Below are 18,866 nucleotides of genomic sequence, written 5' to 3'. Positions count from 1 at the left end.
TAAACCCAGGGCCCAGCACATTCTAGACAAGCTCTCTGCCACTGAGCTGCACCCCAGCCTGGTGGTAGTGTTTCCCAGGTCTGCCTTCCTTACACACATCTATTCTGAAAACCAAAAGATCCTCCTCTGTGCTGCCCGCCCTCATTTCCCTTTCCTTTTTCCTTCTGTCTGCAGTGCTAGGAGTCAAGTGCAGAGCCTCCCACAAGCGAGGCAGGCATTCTACCACTCAGCGACGGCCCTGGCATCCGAATCTAAAAGCTTTAAAACCTGAGATAGTGGAAAAGTCACACTATGGAATTTTATTTCGTTTACAAAATTATTTTAAAAGCGTGATATAAAGCTACCTTCTAGGATGCTTCTGTCTGCAGATGTTTCTGATACGGAATGCTCAGCCAGTGTCCTGGTTTCGTTTCCCTTGCTGTGATAAAAGACAAAGCAACGTAAGGAGAAGGGGATTTATTTCAGCCCCAGGTCCAGGTTCTAATTCCATCGCTGTGGGGAAGGCAAGGCAAGAACTTCCAATACAGGTGGTCACAACCCATCCACAGTCAGGGACAGAGAGAAATAGACGCATGCCTGCCTGCTCGCATGCACTATGCTTTTGCTACACAGTTCAGGACCTAAGAAACAGCCCTGCCCACAGTGGGCTGGTTCCTCCATCAGTTGACTTCATTGAGACAATCCCTCACAAACATACCCACAGTCCAACCCAGTGTAGGTAATCCCTCATCAAGACTTCCCAGGTAACTCTGGGAACTGTCAGGCTCACAATTAAAGCTGACCATCACAGTCGGCATTATCAAAGCCAGCTGCAACCCTTCCCTTACAACGCTGCCTACAGCAAACCCACTTGGGCCAGCTCTTGGATATTCACCCATTAACAGTGTGTCATACACATAGGTAAAATTACGTAAAATTCTTAAAGTCTGGCCAGAAACGTCCATCGTCAGCTGCAATTACATGCCCTGGATCTGATACACCAGAGTGGCGGTTGTCAAAGGGAAGGTGCCACTCTAGACTGAGCCCCGTCTCCTCCCACACCTGGGTTCTGAATGGCCTAACCCAGCAGATGCTGTAACATTATCAATGAGTCGCCCACAGACTTGAATGAGACTCGTGTTCTTACCATCTACTCTGAACCTTTTAAATGTGTTTTGATTTGAACTATTTGAACTATCTAAATTATTTGCAGAAAAATTGTTTTTGATTTCCCCCCAACTTTCCAAAAGTATTTCTTCGTGCGTTATTTTCTGTGGTCAAAAGCCTTTCTGCCTGGGCTAGAATGTGGCTCAGTGGTAGACAACTTGTTTAGCATAGAGGAGGCTCTGGGTTCCATCTCCAACACCAGACAAACACATGCACGCACGCACACATGCGCGTGTGTGCACACACACACACACACACACACAAAGCATATACACAGCACACACACGCGCACACACATGCACACACACACACGCACGCGCGCACACACACACACACACACACGCGTGCACACACACACGCATGCACACACACATACACACACGCACACACACACACGCACACACACACACACGCACACACGCACGCACACACACACGCACACACACACACACAGCATACACACAGCACACACACACACACGCACACACACACACACAAAGCATACACACAGCACACAGACACACACCCTCATCTTCATCTGTTGTCCAACTTGTAACTGCTGCTTCTCCAAAGGCCCCAAGTGTCAGAAGTGACTCCCTGCTAACCTCAAAGCAAGCATCTTGGGATAAGATGGAAAATTTCCCGGATGTCCATTAACAGTAATATAGATAATCAGGTAAGAGTCCTGCAATGGAATACCACACCACAATTGAAAGACACAAACCATTGCTCTGTCCAACAGTGGTCCTTACATGGAAGGAAAAACAGACACAAAAGAGTCTGTGCTGCCAAGCAGTGGTGGCGCACGCCTTTAATCCTAGCACTCAGGAGGCAGAGGCAGGTGGATCTCTGTGAGTTCCGGGCCAGCCAGAGCTACACAGAAAAACCATGTCTTGAAAAACAAAAACAAAACAAAACAGAAGATATGATGCTGTGGAATTTCTTATATATGAGGCTCAATTCTAGGCACAGCTCGTGTCCCAAGGAAGAGAACTCTTTTACCTGGGGATGGTTTGTTGAGCTAGATGGTTAAAATTGGGGGCTTGCTGTGTGCGAATATAATTAACTAGATAGGAAAGTTAAATGAAAGATTCAGTGTCATTTAAAACTCAAATTAATAATAAAATTAAATGTTTCAGAATGTGAAGTAACCGGGGAGAGGACATGTGGTATGGTGTGTGTGTGTGTGTGTGTGTGTGTGTGTGTGTGCATGTGTGTGTGCGTGTGTGTGTGTGTATGTGTGTGCGCGTGCATGTGTGTAGGTGCATGCGTGTGTGTGTGTGCGTGTGTGTGTACGTGTGTGTGTGTGTGTGTATGTGTGTGTGTTTTGCTGGAACATAACTGCCTGCCTGTTAAAGGTTCCAGCATTCAGCCCTAGCCCAGCCCTTACTCTATGATTTCCTGAATCTGGTTCCCTTCAAGAGAGGGCTTCAGATGACCAGCCATGCCAGAGAGAGACTCAGGGCTGAGAGAACCCCTGTGGGTTATAAAACCATCATGTAAAGAAACAAGACTGGCCCACCAGGCATATCACAGAGAAAGTACTGATCAAGGGACAGAGAGCTGGGAACAAAACACTTAGGTTAACCCAGGCAGAGTGTATCACTACTGATTGGCTAGTGGAAGAAAAATAAGGACCCTGCCCTAAGTTACTTCTAGGGTTCTTTCTTTTTTTGATATATCTGTTTATATAAATATATGTATTTCTCTATATTGAACAGTTAAAAAATATCTAGATAGGAGCTGGTGCGTGCAATGTGATGTCCTTTTGTCCCCCAGAGGTGAAAATTACAACCCTCAGGTTCAGAGACACTGGGCTCTCTCATCAGAGGTCACGGGGCATGTGGTATTAATGGTTCTAAATTGGTTTTGCCTGATTTTGAGTGGGTCCAAGCAAGCTCGGCACTGCAGAGTCCTGTGTGAACAACCCAAACGTGCATAGTCCATTGTCCTCAGTATGTCCTGGGATGAGTCTGCATGCATGTGTACACACCCTGCAATTTTATATTGTAGTTACAGATGACAATCGGTGGCCTATGGTTGTTCAGTCTCTTGAATAAAAACTATGTTATTAAGGTATGATTTTTCTAAATGGCCTACCCTTCAAGATGGCTGAAATTAAAAATTTCTGTGTTTAAAAATCAGTCTTAGAATGCCACCACCATTTTTCACTTAGAAGGTCCTTTAGGGCATTCCTTTTTAGTTTCTTGTTCTGGACATTTATGATTTGAGTCCAGGTGCCCTGATTCTGGGCATAAATGTCAGAAACATTTGGAAGACACAGCTGTAGGAGGTGAAACAAATGACTCTCAGAGCCAAATTCTCCAGCAAAACTTTGCAGCGTTGCAGCCGGAACTGATGTTTCCCAATTGCAACCCCTGCACATGCGAAGCAGAAGCAAGAGGATGGCCAGAAGTCTGAGGCCTATCCTGGGCTACGCAGTGAGCTCCAGGCTAGCCTGAGCTACATGGAAGACCTTGTCTCAAACTCCCCCAATCATTCTTTCACAGTGTGGAAGTCTTACACCCAATGTCTTTACCATGAGGAACTTGAGGGTTTTCCTAGGGATCTCTCTTCAGGTTTCTGTTGATCACTGATTCCACACAGAAGAACAGAACAGAAAAAGGGCAGCGAACCAAGGCAGCAAAACATTCAGGGAGTCAATGCCACAGTGGTCAGGAAGAGATTCAAGAGTTTCCAATTCTTACTTAATCCCTGGAAGGCTCTGGAGTCAAAGGAATATCCGGGCTTTTTAATTAATGAGGAAACATTTTGAGATAGCAAAGAAATGTTGATTGATTTGTGTGGAGGGTGAGCGGGAGGGGCGTGGCGCTGGCATGGCACCGGGCACTCAGGAAGGTAACCCTCTGCGCTGTCACCAGTCCTCTGGACACAGGGCCTCTGGACTTTTGTCAACCTGTGTTCCTGGACTGCCCTTTTAAGCACAAGAAGGTCTGTGAAAGTCCAGTACAGAGCGCTCCCCCAGTGGCCTTGTCCAGTCCGCTCTGGCCCCTGCCCTGTCTGTGGCGTGCCCCAGAGAGTCCCTGAAGGTGCCTAGTGTGTTGAAATGTTTAAAGCTTCCCTGGTCCCACGCCACGCATTGGATTTTCTGCTCAAGACCTTTCCCCTCACCACACTGGGCTTTATTACTCAAAAAGCAAGAGGAATATGTGGGAAGTGGCCAGATTTTTTTTTAATTCTAGAAAGTTCGATACCATTAATACAGACTCATTATTTATTCAGCAAAGTCCTGTAATATTAGCCCATGCTTAGAGACTTGCTTTTTGCCCAGATGACCAACAGGACAATCTGATTTCTCTGCCTGTGGTCACCCTTCTTCCAGATCCCAGCAGAATCTGATTCTAAAACCACACACAGAGGTTTGCCCTGGGTTTCGCAGTAAAACACACTTCAAGGACGCCATTCTGACTGACCAGGCTAAGTCAACAGGAGTCACAATTCCCAAGTCCATTAACTTCATCCCTTGGGAGGCTAGAGCAACCGAAGTGTGTGTGCCGTTTATCAGTTGGCTGAACCACTTCAAGGAATTGCTGTGCGTTTGTGGGCTGGGGGCTTGGCACCCTAGAAAGGTCACTGTGCTAGTTCAAGGTGGGATTGCCTGAGGAGAGAGAGCATCAAGCTCCAAAGTCCTTCTGGGCTCAGCTTTGAGAACTACCCCATCTCCCTCCCACAGTCCAGGACACTCGTGGACATACAGTTTGGTTGTCAACTGTTCCGAGGGAATTGTAGATTCTAGTTTAAAACGAAACAAGGGCCATGTGGGTCACTGAACTCGGGAAATAAAACTCTAATCTTAAAAGCCTGAGGCCAAGGGGCCTGTGGGAACTCGCTCAGAAATGGCCGGGTAAGGAAGGTGAAGGCTGTAGAATAAACCTGTGAAGCACATGTGTCTCTGCCAGCTGACCACCCTAGATGCTGATGTCATTGTTAATTTCTGAGGCTGGGGATGAAACTCAGGGCCTCCCACACATAGTCAAGGCAAGTCTTAAGCTACATCCCCCAGTCTGAGATTGGCACATTTTAACTGCTCCCCTGCAGTAGAGATAGTAAAAGTGGAGTTTCCCCTTGCATTTTGTTTTGCTTTTCTTTGAGACGTTTCACTGTTTAGCCCATGGGAGCCTCAAACTGTCCTGCCTTAGACCCGAAGTGCTGGGATTACAGGGAGAAGCCACCATGCCCAGTTCACAATTGTTTGTAGCCGGCTCCCTCTGAACCAGGTTGACCTTGAACTTGTGGCAGTCCCCCCACCCCCCACTGCCTTCTGAGTGCTGAGATTACAAGCCTGAGCCACTGAGCTAGGTCCACACTTTTCAACACATGAGCTGGTTAATTTCTTCTTCCTTGCGAAGATCTGATTTTTCTCTCCTAAAATCTAGAGAAAAGCTGCTGGCTTATACACAGTAGAAAATGTGACTATTTTTCCATCAGCAAATGATCCCCCTTTTAGACAGATTGTAAAAATGTTTCGACTGCATGTAAATTACATCATAGAGGCTCAGAATTTTTATATTCTCAAGAGAGCAAGGAAGGCATACTCGAACCAGGTATTTGTACTTCTACTCACTAGCTAAGTCTCTCCAGTTCCCCCCAAAATCCAAAAGCTCAGCAATTGCTTCTGGTGACGTCATCTTTGGAAAAAAGGATGAGGTTTCATTGGGCAAAAACTCCCATTTTATTGAATAAAACTTACTTCTTTAACACCCAGAAAAGGGAAGAAACTCAGATACAAGCAAGCACCCACCAACCACCCTCTGTTTCAGAAGCACACAGAGGTTACCCTGCATCAAGCAAAGTCCTGGTGTCAGCTTAGGAATTGGCCACCTACAACTCCTTGGGCAAAACTGCTTTTGCCTGGCTTTGTAGAGATAGCGTTTAGACTGGGTTTTACCCTTTGGGATGGCTGGGATGAAGGGGGTGGGGTGAAAACTGATTTGAGACACTGTGATTTCATGAACTTCAAATCTCAGTATTTTACACACACACACACACACTAAATAGGTGTAATCATAAATAAGTATATAAATAAGGTCTCGTTTATAAATAAGGTCTTGTTGGAGCTCAAGTATTTATGAAGTGCCATCCCTGGCTACTTCTGAGATGTTTCAGTTCACTGGTCTCTGAACTTTGCATTAGCTTGATGACAAGCGATCCCAAAGAAAAACAGTCTTTGGCGTGCCAAGGTTTGCCACAAATACATCTGACTTTCCTAGATACTAGCTACAGTGAAATTTCACGGTAGTTATGATTCTAAGTATCTGTTCTACTAACGACTAATTATAAAGAAAACACTCCCCCAAGGAATTCACACCATAAATTTATTAGAAATTTAAAGTGATTTTCTCCTGCTTTGGCTATGAGAACTCTTTGATTCCTATCTCTGCTGATACCGGTTGCCAACAACAACGTCACCCAATCCCCGTCATCATGAGACGACGGACAGATGGCAGATGCTGTGGCCAGACCTACAGAAGACCAAACCTCACAGTTATTGAACCAATTTTGGCTTTTCTAGCAGTTGAAAACTTATTGACACACATTTAATTTTTTCCATAAGCAATCAACATACAAATTCACTTGAATTTGATAACTTAAAACATTGGCAGTGATTGCAGAGTTTGCTGAAGACCCAGCAGTCGTGTCTCCTTGGAGAGTTTTTCTTCTGACTTTCCTAGCTCCTGCTGCTGGAAAAATAGACCATTCTGATAACAAGAGTATAAAAAAGCCTTCTGATTTGCAAAGCGATTCATGTCTGGGGTCCCCGTGATGACTGAAGACCTGTACTGAGCATCTCCATAGTACCTTTCTCTGCATTTTTTACCAATCTTTATCCACACATCGAGAATTCCCTGCCCTTGGTACTACTTAGCCCAAACCTGGCAGAAAAAAAGAGCCCCAGGCCGCATCGCCTGGCAAAGTCAGAAGTAACTAGGAACACAGCAGGTGGCAGCTCATGATTGCAATACAAAAGCATCAAATTACTTCTCGGGTGCCACTGGAGAGCCAGGAAATAAAAAGACTCCATGGAAAAGCATTGCCACCCCGCCCCCCAGAATTCTGAATGTCTTTTTTAGATACATACATTTTTTTCATCTCTTTAACATAGAAAATCACTTCGTAATATGATCTATACACACGGTTATCAAATTAAAAAATAGCACAAAATAGCTCCCCCCCAAAGCATAAAAATAGACAAACTGTATCTTTCACAATGAAATTAAGACAAGCGTCTGGAGGACTGAGGCTGCTGACTAGTGTCCGAGTTCAAATCAGCTTTTTTTCATAATAATTATATTATTTACATCTCCTTTCAGCCTTGAACACTGATTTAAAAACCAGCCTAGGTGAAGGGGAGGTAACAGGTGTTCTCTCCTGCAGCTGAAACAGAAGGAAACAATGGCCACAGAGAAGCTCTGACTCCGGCAGCCACACCTCAAGGGCACTTAGGGGCTCAAGCATTTGTCACATGCTTGAGGGTACAGGTGGCCACTCCAGGGGTTGTGTCTTTCCATTGTGAGTCAGGAACTGTGCACAGAGAGGCTGCTCTGGAGACGTTCTCCTATAAATGAAGTCATCCAGGAGAGCACCGAAGAAAACACCATGGACTCGTGCAGCCTTCTGGTGCAGGAACCTGGCCTTGTTTGGCTCGGTCTCATAAAGGAGTCTACTCGGTGCCCTGCGAGCTATACGGTCACCGCAGGGTACATCTTCTGTTCACTGTTGGTGTGGGCAAAAGAGGGCTGGACTTGCCTGTAGCCGGGCTGCAAGCCATCCATGAATGGGGGCACTGGCGTCATGGGCACAGAGTCGTGTTGTACCGCATACCCCACATACGGGGTGTGCAGGTACTGCCCTTGATGGGGGACAATCTGGGTGGCCTGCTGACAGTTCAGGACAGAGAAGTTTGTGGGCATGTTGACGTACACATTGTTCATGGTTCCCTCAGGCAAGCAGCAGTTGGTCTGTGATCTGGTTGGGGGAGCCCGGGCCCCCGAGTTCGCACTGGAGCTGGAACTGGCAGCTGTGCTGGATTGCCGAGAGGATGACCCCCGGGACGTGCTGGCGCTGGGGATCATGGGGATGGTCTCCATCAGGCGGTTGCCCCCTGGGGCTCGGCTCTGCTGGGGATCCTGCTTTGGCCGGAGACATCGGCAACAGCAGGCAGCTACAAGGGACCCGAGGATGATGAAGGCGACGAACACAGAGCCGACGATGAGAAACGGCACATAGATGGGGACTGGAGAGAGAGCAGAAATATAACGTTATGGCTCACATATGACTATCATAAGACCCAGTGAGCGGCAATCGCCAGGGACAGGTGTGCACAAACAGTGCACTCAGAAGCGAAGGATGAAGGCTGGGTCAGCTTGGTCACCAGTACGCAAGACGCAACTTCCAGGGCCAAGTGCTTTGGAAAGTGGCCAAGGCCCCCCGCAGGAGTGGCAAGGCCCCCCCGGAAGATAAACTTCATAATCCCGCTTAGATTCCCCTAATCTAACAGCAGACCCCTTTCAGGTTGATCTAGATGATCGTGCAGTAGCCGAGCAGCCTACATGTAAGTCTTTCCTAACAGGAAGCCCCAGGGTCTAAATGGAACCGAGTTTACATGTCTCTAAATCTGTCTTTTTCTTCTAGGAAGTTCTGCACATTCTGACTTCTTCTTGACATTATTTTTAACAAGTTTCTTCTCTTACAGGCAGAGCAATTAAAAAAAAAAACAAGTAACTTAGATCAGATTATGACCCACTATCATTTCCAAACAGAATATGAGACATAGGTGTCACGGGAGGGGAAAGACAAGCAAACTAATTAACACTGGGGCAGTGAAATGGCCCAGCAGATAAAGGCTCTTGCCACCAAGCCTAACGACCTGAGTCCAACCCCCAGAACCCACACGGTGGAAGGAGAGAATCTCCTCCTAAAAACCTGTCCTCTGATCTCCACACACATGCCACAGCACAAACACGCATGCACGCGCGCACACACACACACACACACACACACACACACACACCAAAAAAATAGACAAAAGTTTTTTTTAAAAAAAGTAATATTTAAAAAGTGCACAAATTTCTTAAAAACCCATCTTAATAAGAAGGGAGAATAGAAAAATAGTTACCAGAGGCTGAGGAAGAGGGGGAAGAGGGAAGGATAGGAAGAGCCAGTGGGCACTGAGTTAGTCTGAAAAATAAAACTGTAAAATAGCAATAAAAGCCTGTTAGTAAAACCAGTAATGAACTTCATTTTAAAATTATTTAAAAAAAAATAAAACTAACCAAATGAACATTTTGGGGCCCCAGCATGGTGGCGCACAGTTTTAGCCTCAGCACATGGGCAGCGGAAACAAGAAAACCGTCTTGAGTTCAAGGCCAGCCTAGGCCACACAGTAAGTTCCAGGCCAGCCTGGGCTATAAAGTGAGACTTTGTCTTAATATATATTTTTAATTTTATATTATATTTTAAAATAAATAAAAGTTAAAAATGTTTGTGGAAGCTATAGGAATAGCAACTCTATAGGGCTAGCAAGTTATGTTAGCAAGTGGTGTGACAACTGTTCCGGACACAAGTAGGCAGGAGGAGCCTGCAGAAAACCTCCGAGGCACTCCTGTGGAATTCTACCTACATCCAAGAAACTTGCCTTTGGTGAGTTCCTGATTCCCTTTGCTGGCAGGGGTTGGGCGTGGGCATGAGGTTTTGGGAATTGAACCTGAAACCTCACCCATGCTAAGGAAGCGGTCCACCACTGAGCCAGCCCTCTCTACTGCATTCCACGCATGGGTGCCACCAGCCTTGGTGGAGCCCAGCTGCCAGCGCTTCTGATGGGGCAGCATGGAGCCCACACCTCAAAGGTCAGATCTGCGAAGACCCTTCACTGAGACTCCGTTCCAGGAGTCACGCTGTTCACATACCCCACGGAACCACGGAGAAATAATGACTTACAACTGAACATATCTCATGGGTACAGAACAAGTGGGCAGTGGCCATGGCTGAACAGAGCCACTTGTACGCTTGGGGTCCCTTCAGCAGACCAGAAGGCTTGCTGCCATCTGCAGCCCAGCTGGCTCCCACAGCTGTACCGCGCTCATTAGACTAGCCCTGCAGGCCAAGTAAGTCCGGGACGGGAGCAGCGAAAGCAAGCTTTTTCCTACACACACTATAAATGTTTCACTCCCTAAATTGAGATAGCAGTCCCCGCATGTGGTACAAGGTAAACAAAAAGAACACAGGTGAGGTTCACCTCCAATATGATAGCAAAAACTAGCTGAAACCAGTCTCGGATCACATAATGAGTTTTGGGGAGAAATAACTGTTCTCTTTCCAGGATTTTTAATTGGAAGTGTAAATAACTATACAGGGGTAAAGAATGCGGGGCTACCGGGAGCCAGCCCCTGGTGGCTTAATTGGGCACGTTGTCCTTCACGGCAGCAGGGCTATGAAAGGAGCAGGACATTTAAAGGGAAGGTTTAGGAGAAGGGCGGAGGGTACCCATGACCTAGGAGCAGAGCGGAGGGTACCCATGACCTAGGAGCAGAGCGGAGGGTACCCATGACCTAGGAACAGAGCGGAGGGTACCCTTGACCTAGGAACAGAGCGGAGGGTACCCATGACCTAGGAGCAGAGCGGAGGGTACCCGTGACCTAAAAAAGAGTGGAGGGTACCCATGACCTAGGAGCAGAGCAGAGGGTACCCATGACCCACAGCGGCAGTAAAGCACAAGCTGCTGCCTCCAGCTTTGATCAACGCCATCCTGACTTTTTAGAAAATATTAACAAGCCCAACTTAACAGACATCTTATTGTAGCCATTTGGCTCCTTTCTGCAGGCTTTATTCCCAGACCACACACTCTGCGAAGCCGAGCTGGAGTTCAGATGGTACCTTCTCTAGAATTACCCTCAGTTCTCTTCTCTTCAGACTCTGGACAGCAGGAGCGGCGAACTTAAAAAATGCTTGACTGCTAAGACACCACCAACTGAAAAGAGCTGCTGGGCGGGAGGCCCTGTCAACCAGAAGCCAGCAATGCCAAGGCTCTGGCAATGCCACTCCTACACACACACACACACACACACACACACACACACACACACACACTCGATTAGGCAGCCTCTCCACTGAGGGCATGCGTCTCACGAGGAAATGCAATCTGCTAAGTTATCTGACAGGCTTCTTTTCAAACTCTGGCTTTGACTGTTAAATAATCAAAGCCTCAGTGAGCAAAGTTGGGCACCGCTCCAATGTCACATCTATCAAGTCTGCCTCAGGAGACCAACCAGATTCCTAGAGGCCTAGGTGGGCACCGGGAACTGTGCACTGGCTCATGCGGAAGAGGTGAAGTTTCGCCCACGGGAAACTGCCCCCCACCCAGCATTACCCTCCCAACTGCCTTCCTTCTGAGGAGCCTTGGAGGAGAACCCTGGGCAGGTCTTCTCCAGAGAGGGGACACACCCTTGCCATTAAGTTCCCTGAAAACTGGTGACACAGGGAAGGGAAGGCCCTGAACAGAAGCAACGTGTTTTGTCTCGAGTTTTTTGCCCCACTGCACAAAAGTTAATAAGTAGGGGGCAACAAAACAAAACCAACAAAAAACTAGGTCTTTCCTGCTACCAGGCCCTTTCCTAAACTCTCCAAGCGTCCAGGTCCCTGCTGCCCAGGTAAAGTAACTGCCTTCCCCTTTTGCACTTGGTCGCTGATGCCCTACCTGCCGAGCTGTCTGGGCCTTCTCTGTCTGTCCGGCCAGGCTCCCCCACACCCTGCTGGCGGTCGTTGTCACAGCCTCCTTGGTCCAGGCGCGCCTCGGCGCTGGAGCAGCAGTAGCGCAGCGCACAGCTGCCGCAACAGATGGTGGCATCGCCACCGTCGAAGCGCTCGGGGCACTGGAAGCCGATGCGCCAGACGCCCTGCGCGTCCAGCCAGCCGTGGCAGTACTCGCCGCTGGCCCGCGCCCCCGCCGCCAGCAGCGCCGCCAGCAGCAGCTGCAGCAGCGACGCGAGGTGCCCAGAAGAGGTGATGGGTGAGCCGCGTCCGCCCCACATGGCACTGCCCTGGGCGGGGGGTGATGTCTCTGGAGGATGTAGCTCTCCCCAAGAAGTTGTGGCTCGGCGACGCCAGGGACCTTCTGTGCGGGCCACTCCCCTCTGCCGCGACACCCAGGCTGCAGAGCCAGGGTCTAAGTCATCCCTCCTTGCTAGTGAGCCGGTCCAGGCTAGACTCGGCCTTCCGAGGGCATCACAGAAGGAACGTTCCTGAAGGCTTGGCGTGCGATCCGACCTTCCCTGTGCATCCCCGAGGGGACGCGGCGCTGCGGATCAGGAGCCAGGCTATCGCTGGAGCGTTTCAGTGTCAGGGTCCCGCGCGGTTGGGGTGCGTCTCTCCTCTATTTACCTCCAGAGCTAGAAGCCGCCAAAGAAGCGGGCAGTGTGCGCAGAGCTCCGGGCAGCAAGTGCAACGACCGGTCGTCCTCTAGCTCCTCAGCCCCGGGCTCGATCCTCCTCATGGCTCCGGCCACCGCTCGGGACGCTGCGAGTGTCCGCACCTCCCCTGCAGTCCCGGAGCCCGCCCGGCTGGCGGCTGCCGCGGCTGCTGCTGGGCGCGGGGCCAGCGGGCTGCCCGCCCTGGCTTCTGCTGCAGCTCGCGTCCCGTCTCCTTCTCCCTGTCGCTGGTGCGCCCGGGACAGTGCGCTCCGGTGGGAGCCGCCCACAGAAGTTTCAGTCCCTCGGGCTACGGGAGCGGAGGAGCGCGCGGCCGCTCCACGTTCACCCTGCACGGCTACAAACCAGCTCCGACTGCCCGGCTGCGCGCTGCGCTCCCCTCTTAAGAGGGGCTGGCGGCTCCCCTGCGCGCATGCGTGCTGCGAGGGCTTCCCTCGGCCTCGGGACGCCAGAGGACACCCGCAGCCCTTCACTTTCTTACACCAAAGGTGTGGCGGTGGCCAGGCAGCGCGGCGAGTAAACTGAACAGACCAGACGTGTGGAAAACGCTTTTTAAGCCGGCCACGCCTTGAAAGCACGGTTAAAACAAAGAGAGCAGAAACAAAAGTTTGCTCCAACATCCAACATTTCGAGTTACTCTGACAACCCTCCAAAGGATAATTACTAATTACTTTCCATGTTACAGACGACACGGTCGTCACTCGGATAGACTTGTCTTGCTTAGCTTCCAGCCTCCAGGCTCACGAAAAATATGAATACGATCTAAGCTGCGTGCGTGACCTCCTGGTGCCACTGCACGGGACAGTGAAGAGGTCAGCAGGGACATCAATGGTATGGTCAGTCTAAATGATCTATGTCACTTTTTTTGCCTCCCCCATAGTTGGGTGTGGTGCTTGTCGAAGTCCGGCAGAAAGGTGCCCCCGTGAAACATGTGACCTCGGAGGCTTAGACAGCTGCAGCCAGGAAGGCAAGGATCCAGACACAAGAGACTCTAAGGAACGAACAGCTCCGCCCTTGCAGAAAGGAACAGGTGCTGATGCTATTGAAGTAGCCATGAGTATTTTTACAGGACCAACTGCGCCTTTCTCAGCCTGGAGTCAGTCCGTGGATATTCTGGACCCAGCCCCTGAAGGAGAAGCCCTCGAGTGTTGCTAGACTCTATTTCGTTGTGTATTTAATGAAACACTATCTACGACCAACACCCATGCCCTGTTCAGGTCGACAGCTACAGAATATAAAGCAATTTTATCCATGGCAAAGACATTTTGGGTTAAACCATTATAGGGCTCTTAATACAACCCCCTCACCTCAGACAGTGAGAGTTAGCCTTCCGGTTACCACCCCAAAACGTTTGCAGAGAAAACTGGACTGCGTGCCTGCTGTTCCCACAAAATGCTTTATTCTTATTTAAGCTGCCTCCAAGTACCACCCCAGGGCTTGCACCCGATGAGCAAATGTTCTACCACTGAGCTCATCCCAGTCCTGAAACCATGCACTTTAAATGAACCAAATAGCAACCTTCTATAAGCTCAGAAATGAACACAACTCCAACATGGAGGAGCCATTCATTTCATAAACACATTCTGTGTAGCGTCCTTGAAGCCAGACACCTTGGTCATTTCCCTCGAGCAGGGTGGTCTCCCACCCACATACTAACCAGGCCCAAATCTGCTTAGCGTCAGTGACCAGATGACATTGGGCACAATCAGGTTGGTCTGACCATAAACTCAGGCAGACCCTAAAGTCTCTGAGATGAGAGAGAATTTGGACTGAAACATAATCAAACAAGTAAAAACAATACAGTATGATGGGACCTACGAGAAGCCATGTACAGGGCCAATCTCTGTGTGAGAGAGAGGTGGGTATGCACATGTATGTGCACATACCTGAGCATGGGTGTGGTGGCCAGAGATTGATGTTAGGCCTCCTTCTCAATTACTACCCATTATGAGACAGGGTATCTTACTGAACCTGGAGCTCACCAATTGAGCTAGACTGATTTTGGCTTATTATCTCCAGAGATTTGCCTGTCTGTGCCCCTGCGCCCCAGCTCCTGCCCCAATGCATGCACGCACACGAATGCACGTGTGCGCATGCGCACACACACATATATATATACACACACACACACACACACAGACACCTCCCCACACACACTCCTGTGATAGGGTTACAGGCCAATGCCACCACACTTACCTTTTTCTGTAGGTGCTGGGGATTCAAACTCAGGTCCTCAGGCTTGTATAGCACACGCTTTACCGATTGATCCATCTCCCTGCCCTTTACAGCACAGAGTTGAGAGGAAAGGCCAAGAGAAACATCGGAGGACTGGTATTTAAGTTGAGGCCGGGACAAGCCAAGGTTTGTCAGAGGGAGTCACTCTCTTGGTCAGTATTGTCAGCTACCATCTGCTGGGACCTGGCTATATTCCAGGCACCTTGTCAAGAGTTTCACATCTGAGGTCTCATTTAAGCCTCACAGCCACCCTAGAAGGAAGACATTGCTTTGCTGATTTAATAGGTGAGGATAAGTTTCCCAGCCCACACTGAGAGAAAGTATCAATTTTGTTGTACTCGCTCATTTCTTGCTTGACTCCAAAGACTGTTTACCAACCTGCTGGTCACCACACTTAACCATGTCCCATATCAGTATAAGTTGAGGGTTAAATACTGTTCTAAATTTATTTTATTTTTATAATTATGTGTATAAATGTTTGTCTATGAGTGGGTATATACACGTGTGAGTTCAGGAGCCAGAAGAGGACGTTAGATCCTCTGGATCCGAAATTACAGGCAGTTGTGATCTGTCCACCTGGGAAAGCCGGAAAACTCCAATCTCCTGTAAGTGGGTGAGCACCTGAAGTCTTTTCCTTGATTGTTGTTTGATACAAGATATTTGTACTTAGTGCAGAAAGCATTTGCTCTGTACCCCCTTTTCCTGTCCCATTTATCTGGGTCTCTGAAACTCATGGCTTGCCAGAATTCATGAAAAAAATTCCTCAGCATTTCACATTGAGTTGGTCAGATGGTTTGGTTTTACCGTGGTTTAAGTACAATGCTTTTTTTTTTTCCAAATAGTCAACTATTAGACTATAATAGGTAAATTTGGAAGTATGGTGCTTTGAGGGGATTCATTTTCTCTTTTAAATAGTTGTATATCTCTTTAGTTGTTTCTCTTCATTTCTAACCCAGGGCTGGGGGTTGGGCCCAAAGTCGTGTCCATTCTAAGCAGATGTCTGCTATTGAGTCACTTCTCCTTTAAATTAAGGAGAGACTTGTGTCGTTGTGACTCGATGTGATAATTGTCTCCAGTGTTCAAAGGTCCCACTCATTCTATCTCATCTCCTGGCTTGTTTTTATTTTTACTGTCTACCTAATACGCTGTATTGAAATTTTATGACATAGATTATCAATTACTTTTCTCTTGTGGGTGCTGCAAAGAGGGCTTAAGATGGCCTTGCTCTTTCTGGGGGAGACCTAAAGAAATTCCTTCACTCTCCTTCACAGGCCAGCTGACTTTCTCTATTATTTTCTCCTAAGATACCCAAACTAGCTCCTGTAGTGTATGAGTAGCAGCAATAAATAGTTGTGCACCTCTTATTTGCTTCTCTTTGTTTCTAACCCAGTGCTTGGGGTTATTATAACCAAAACCAAAATCTAGACAGTCTGACCAAGACATATTTAAAACATGCAAAAGTCTGATCCTTCTCTTTTAAAACCTGAATTCTATAAAACACTCTTGGGCTATTTTTCCTTCCCATAGGTGCATATACAAACGCATTTATGTGAACAAAATAATTTTTAAAAGAAACTTCTGGTCTTTGTCACGTGGGTAAAGTTTGTTGGCACAGCAATCTTAGGGAAGTCAATATGCCGGTTGTCCAAAGTAGGGTTTGTCACAAGACCTATGTGACCCCGTGGAAATCTGTAGAAAAATCATGTCTCAACCAGGAACTGTTGCTGCTCAGAGACTCTGGGCTCTCGAACAAAGGTGAGGCGCGGAGGGTCAGATTTAGCCTGGTCAAGATCATGCGTCTTTTTTTATAAGGCCCGAGACCACTTGTTCTCACTGGAGTGCTGGATGAGAACAAGATAAAGCTGGATTACACCTTGGGCCTGAAGATTGAGGAATTCTTGGACAGGCGGCTGCAGACCCATTTTAGATTTGGACCTGGCCAAATCTATTCACCACGCCATGCCCTTGTGTTCACCTGCCAGCATCATGTCAGGGTCCGCAAGCACCGTGATCGGTGAAAACCCATCCTTCGCTGTCTGCCTAGAAGCACTTTGACTTCTCCCTCCGCTCTCCTTAAGGTGTCAGCTCGGGCTGTGTGAAGAGGAGGAACGCAAAGAAGGGCCCTGGTGGTGCTGGAGGAGGTGATAAGGAGGAAGAGGATAAAATTAACACTTTCCTGGACTGGAGGACTGTCTAGTTGACTAATGAAACAGAATCGACACTTGACAAAAAAAGAAAAGAAAAGAAACTCCTGACATCTCACTAGCACCTGTTGAAGATCATCTGTCTCCAGAAATGATGAGAGTGGGCTGTAGCAAGCGGGAGAGCACTTGCCTAGCAAATACAAGCCCTGGGTTGATTGCCAGCACTACAAGACTAATTAATTAATTCTGACTAGTCCTAACTGCTATCTGGAGTTGATGTGAATCATATGAAGGCCATCGTATTTCGGCTGGCTGGTAGTCGTAAAAGCTTCAGCTCCACCTGATTTTCTGTGGGTTTTAGCAAGACCGGAAATCTCTCGCCTTCCACACACACAGCAGCAGTCTCTTAAAGCAGGATGATGTAATGTTCATTCACGTTTCTCCCTTCTTTTTTCATGAGTAGGAGCAGTATTGTAAATTTCACATTTCTTTTTTTTTTTTGAAGATTTATATATTTATTATGTATTCAGTGTTCTGCCTGCATGTATCCCTGCATGCCAGAAGGGGGCACTAAATCTCATTACAGATGGTTGTGAGCCACCATGTGGTTGCTGGGAATTGAACTCAGGACCTTTGGAAGAGCAGGCAAAGCTCTTAACCACTGAGCCATCTTTCCAACCCCTAAATTTCACATTTGTTATGCTAAATGTTCTTTGAAGCTCCAGTATTTGTTACCCAATACACGCTCAAATCTAAATAGTTATGTTATTTTTTTATTTCTTTTTTTGCTGTTGGTTACTTTAACTCTACCTCTTGCTCCATCTTTTTATACAACTCCTGTTAGGATGTTTACTGCTTTAAATTTTCTTTTTAGAAATGTGGAGTTAGAAGTCATCCAGAAATTTTGTATACATGAAGGCAAAATGGGCAAGTTTATAAAAAATGATTGCAACAGGGCTGGGAAGATGTCTCAGTGGGCAAAGAAGTTGTCATGGAAACATGAAGGACCGGAGTTTATCTCCTTCAAACCCACTGCTGTTGTAGACTATAACTCCAGCAGGTCTACTGGCTACCCACAATGTAGCAAGCTTTGTAGGACCGCCAGCCCCCAAATCATGACACAGAGACATATTATTAATTATGGAAGTTCAGCCTTAGCTTAGGCTTGTTTCTTACTTGCTCTTATAACGTAAACTAACCCATTTCTATTAGTCTCTGTGCTGTAGTATGGCTTGTGGCTTTTATCTCTCCTCCTCGATGTCCTGCTTCCTCTATGTCTGGCTGATAACTCTGCATTTCTTCTTCCCCAAGACCTCTGTCCCCAGAGTCTCACCGCCTGTGAGCTCTTTATTAAACCATTCATAGTGACACATCTCCACACATTGTAAAGAAATATTCCGCAACACCACAATCCCAGAATTTAGGAGAAAGACTGGACAGAATTTGCAATCCGTGTGTTCAATGAGAGACCCTATCTCAATATATAAAGTGGAAAGTGATCAAGAAAGACATCCAGCATCAACTTCAGGCGCGCGCGCGCGCGCACACACACACACACACACACACACACACACACACCTTTCAGCTTTCCATAGCTCAAGAATGAAAATAAAAACAACCCAACTTACAAAAGCTTTGAACAGTTCCCTCACCAATAAATGGTCAATCACAGGGAAGGATATTCTTTGTCGTTAGTCACTAGTTGCCATAATCAGAACCTCAAAATATAGTATTACTCCTAGGATAGAAATAATGATGATGAGTTCCCAATAGAACATCCCCATTGTCTCAGTGTGTGGGTGCACCCCTCGCGGTCCTGAGTTCCATGCTCGTGCTCTCTCTCCTTCTGCTCCTGATTTGGACCTTGAGATTTCAGTCCTGTGCTCCAATTTGGGTC

The 18,866-nt window shown here is 47.6% G+C and overlaps 1 protein-coding gene and 1 pseudogene across 1 annotated transcript; one reads left to right on the top strand and one right to left on the bottom strand.

Annotated features, from left to right (window-relative positions):
• Window positions 1–6,465: 6,465 nt before the first annotated feature.
• On the bottom strand, window positions 6,466–12,946 carry Shisa2 (shisa family member 2). The gene is made up of 2 exons (XM_075949780.1): window positions 11,861–12,946; window positions 6,466–8,401 (listed from the first exon to the last, which is right to left on the bottom strand). Exons 1-2 carry the CDS (start codon window positions 12,192–12,194, stop codon window positions 7,848–7,850), a joined length of 888 nt encoding a protein of 295 aa, XP_075805895.1. The 5' UTR covers window positions 12,195–12,946; the 3' UTR covers window positions 6,466–7,847.
• Window positions 12,947–16,459: 3,513 nt separating this feature from the next.
• Window positions 16,460–17,022, top strand: LOC142835617 (small ribosomal subunit protein uS4-like; annotated as a pseudogene).
• The last annotated feature ends 1,844 nt before the right edge of the window (window positions 17,023–18,866 follow it).

Source organism: Microtus pennsylvanicus, chromosome 15 (assembly GCF_037038515.1).
Source record: "Microtus pennsylvanicus isolate mMicPen1 chromosome 15, mMicPen1.hap1, whole genome shotgun sequence".
In the NCBI taxonomy this organism is placed as follows: domain Eukaryota; kingdom Metazoa; phylum Chordata; class Mammalia; order Rodentia; family Cricetidae; genus Microtus; species Microtus pennsylvanicus.
The sequence above is the reverse complement of the archived record's forward strand: the minus strand, read 5'-3'. Positions and strand labels throughout refer to the sequence as shown.

Excerpts from the sequence above, each read along its gene's own strand:
- Shisa2 (XM_075949780.1), bottom strand. The coding sequence starts at position 12,194 with ATGTGGGGCGGACGCGGCTCACCCATCACCTCTTCTGGGCACCTCGCG. Across the intron at positions 8,402-11,860 it reads AGGCCCAGACAGCTCGGCAG|TCCCCATCTATGTGCCGTTT; the intron begins GTAGGGCATCAG and ends CTCTCTCTCCAG.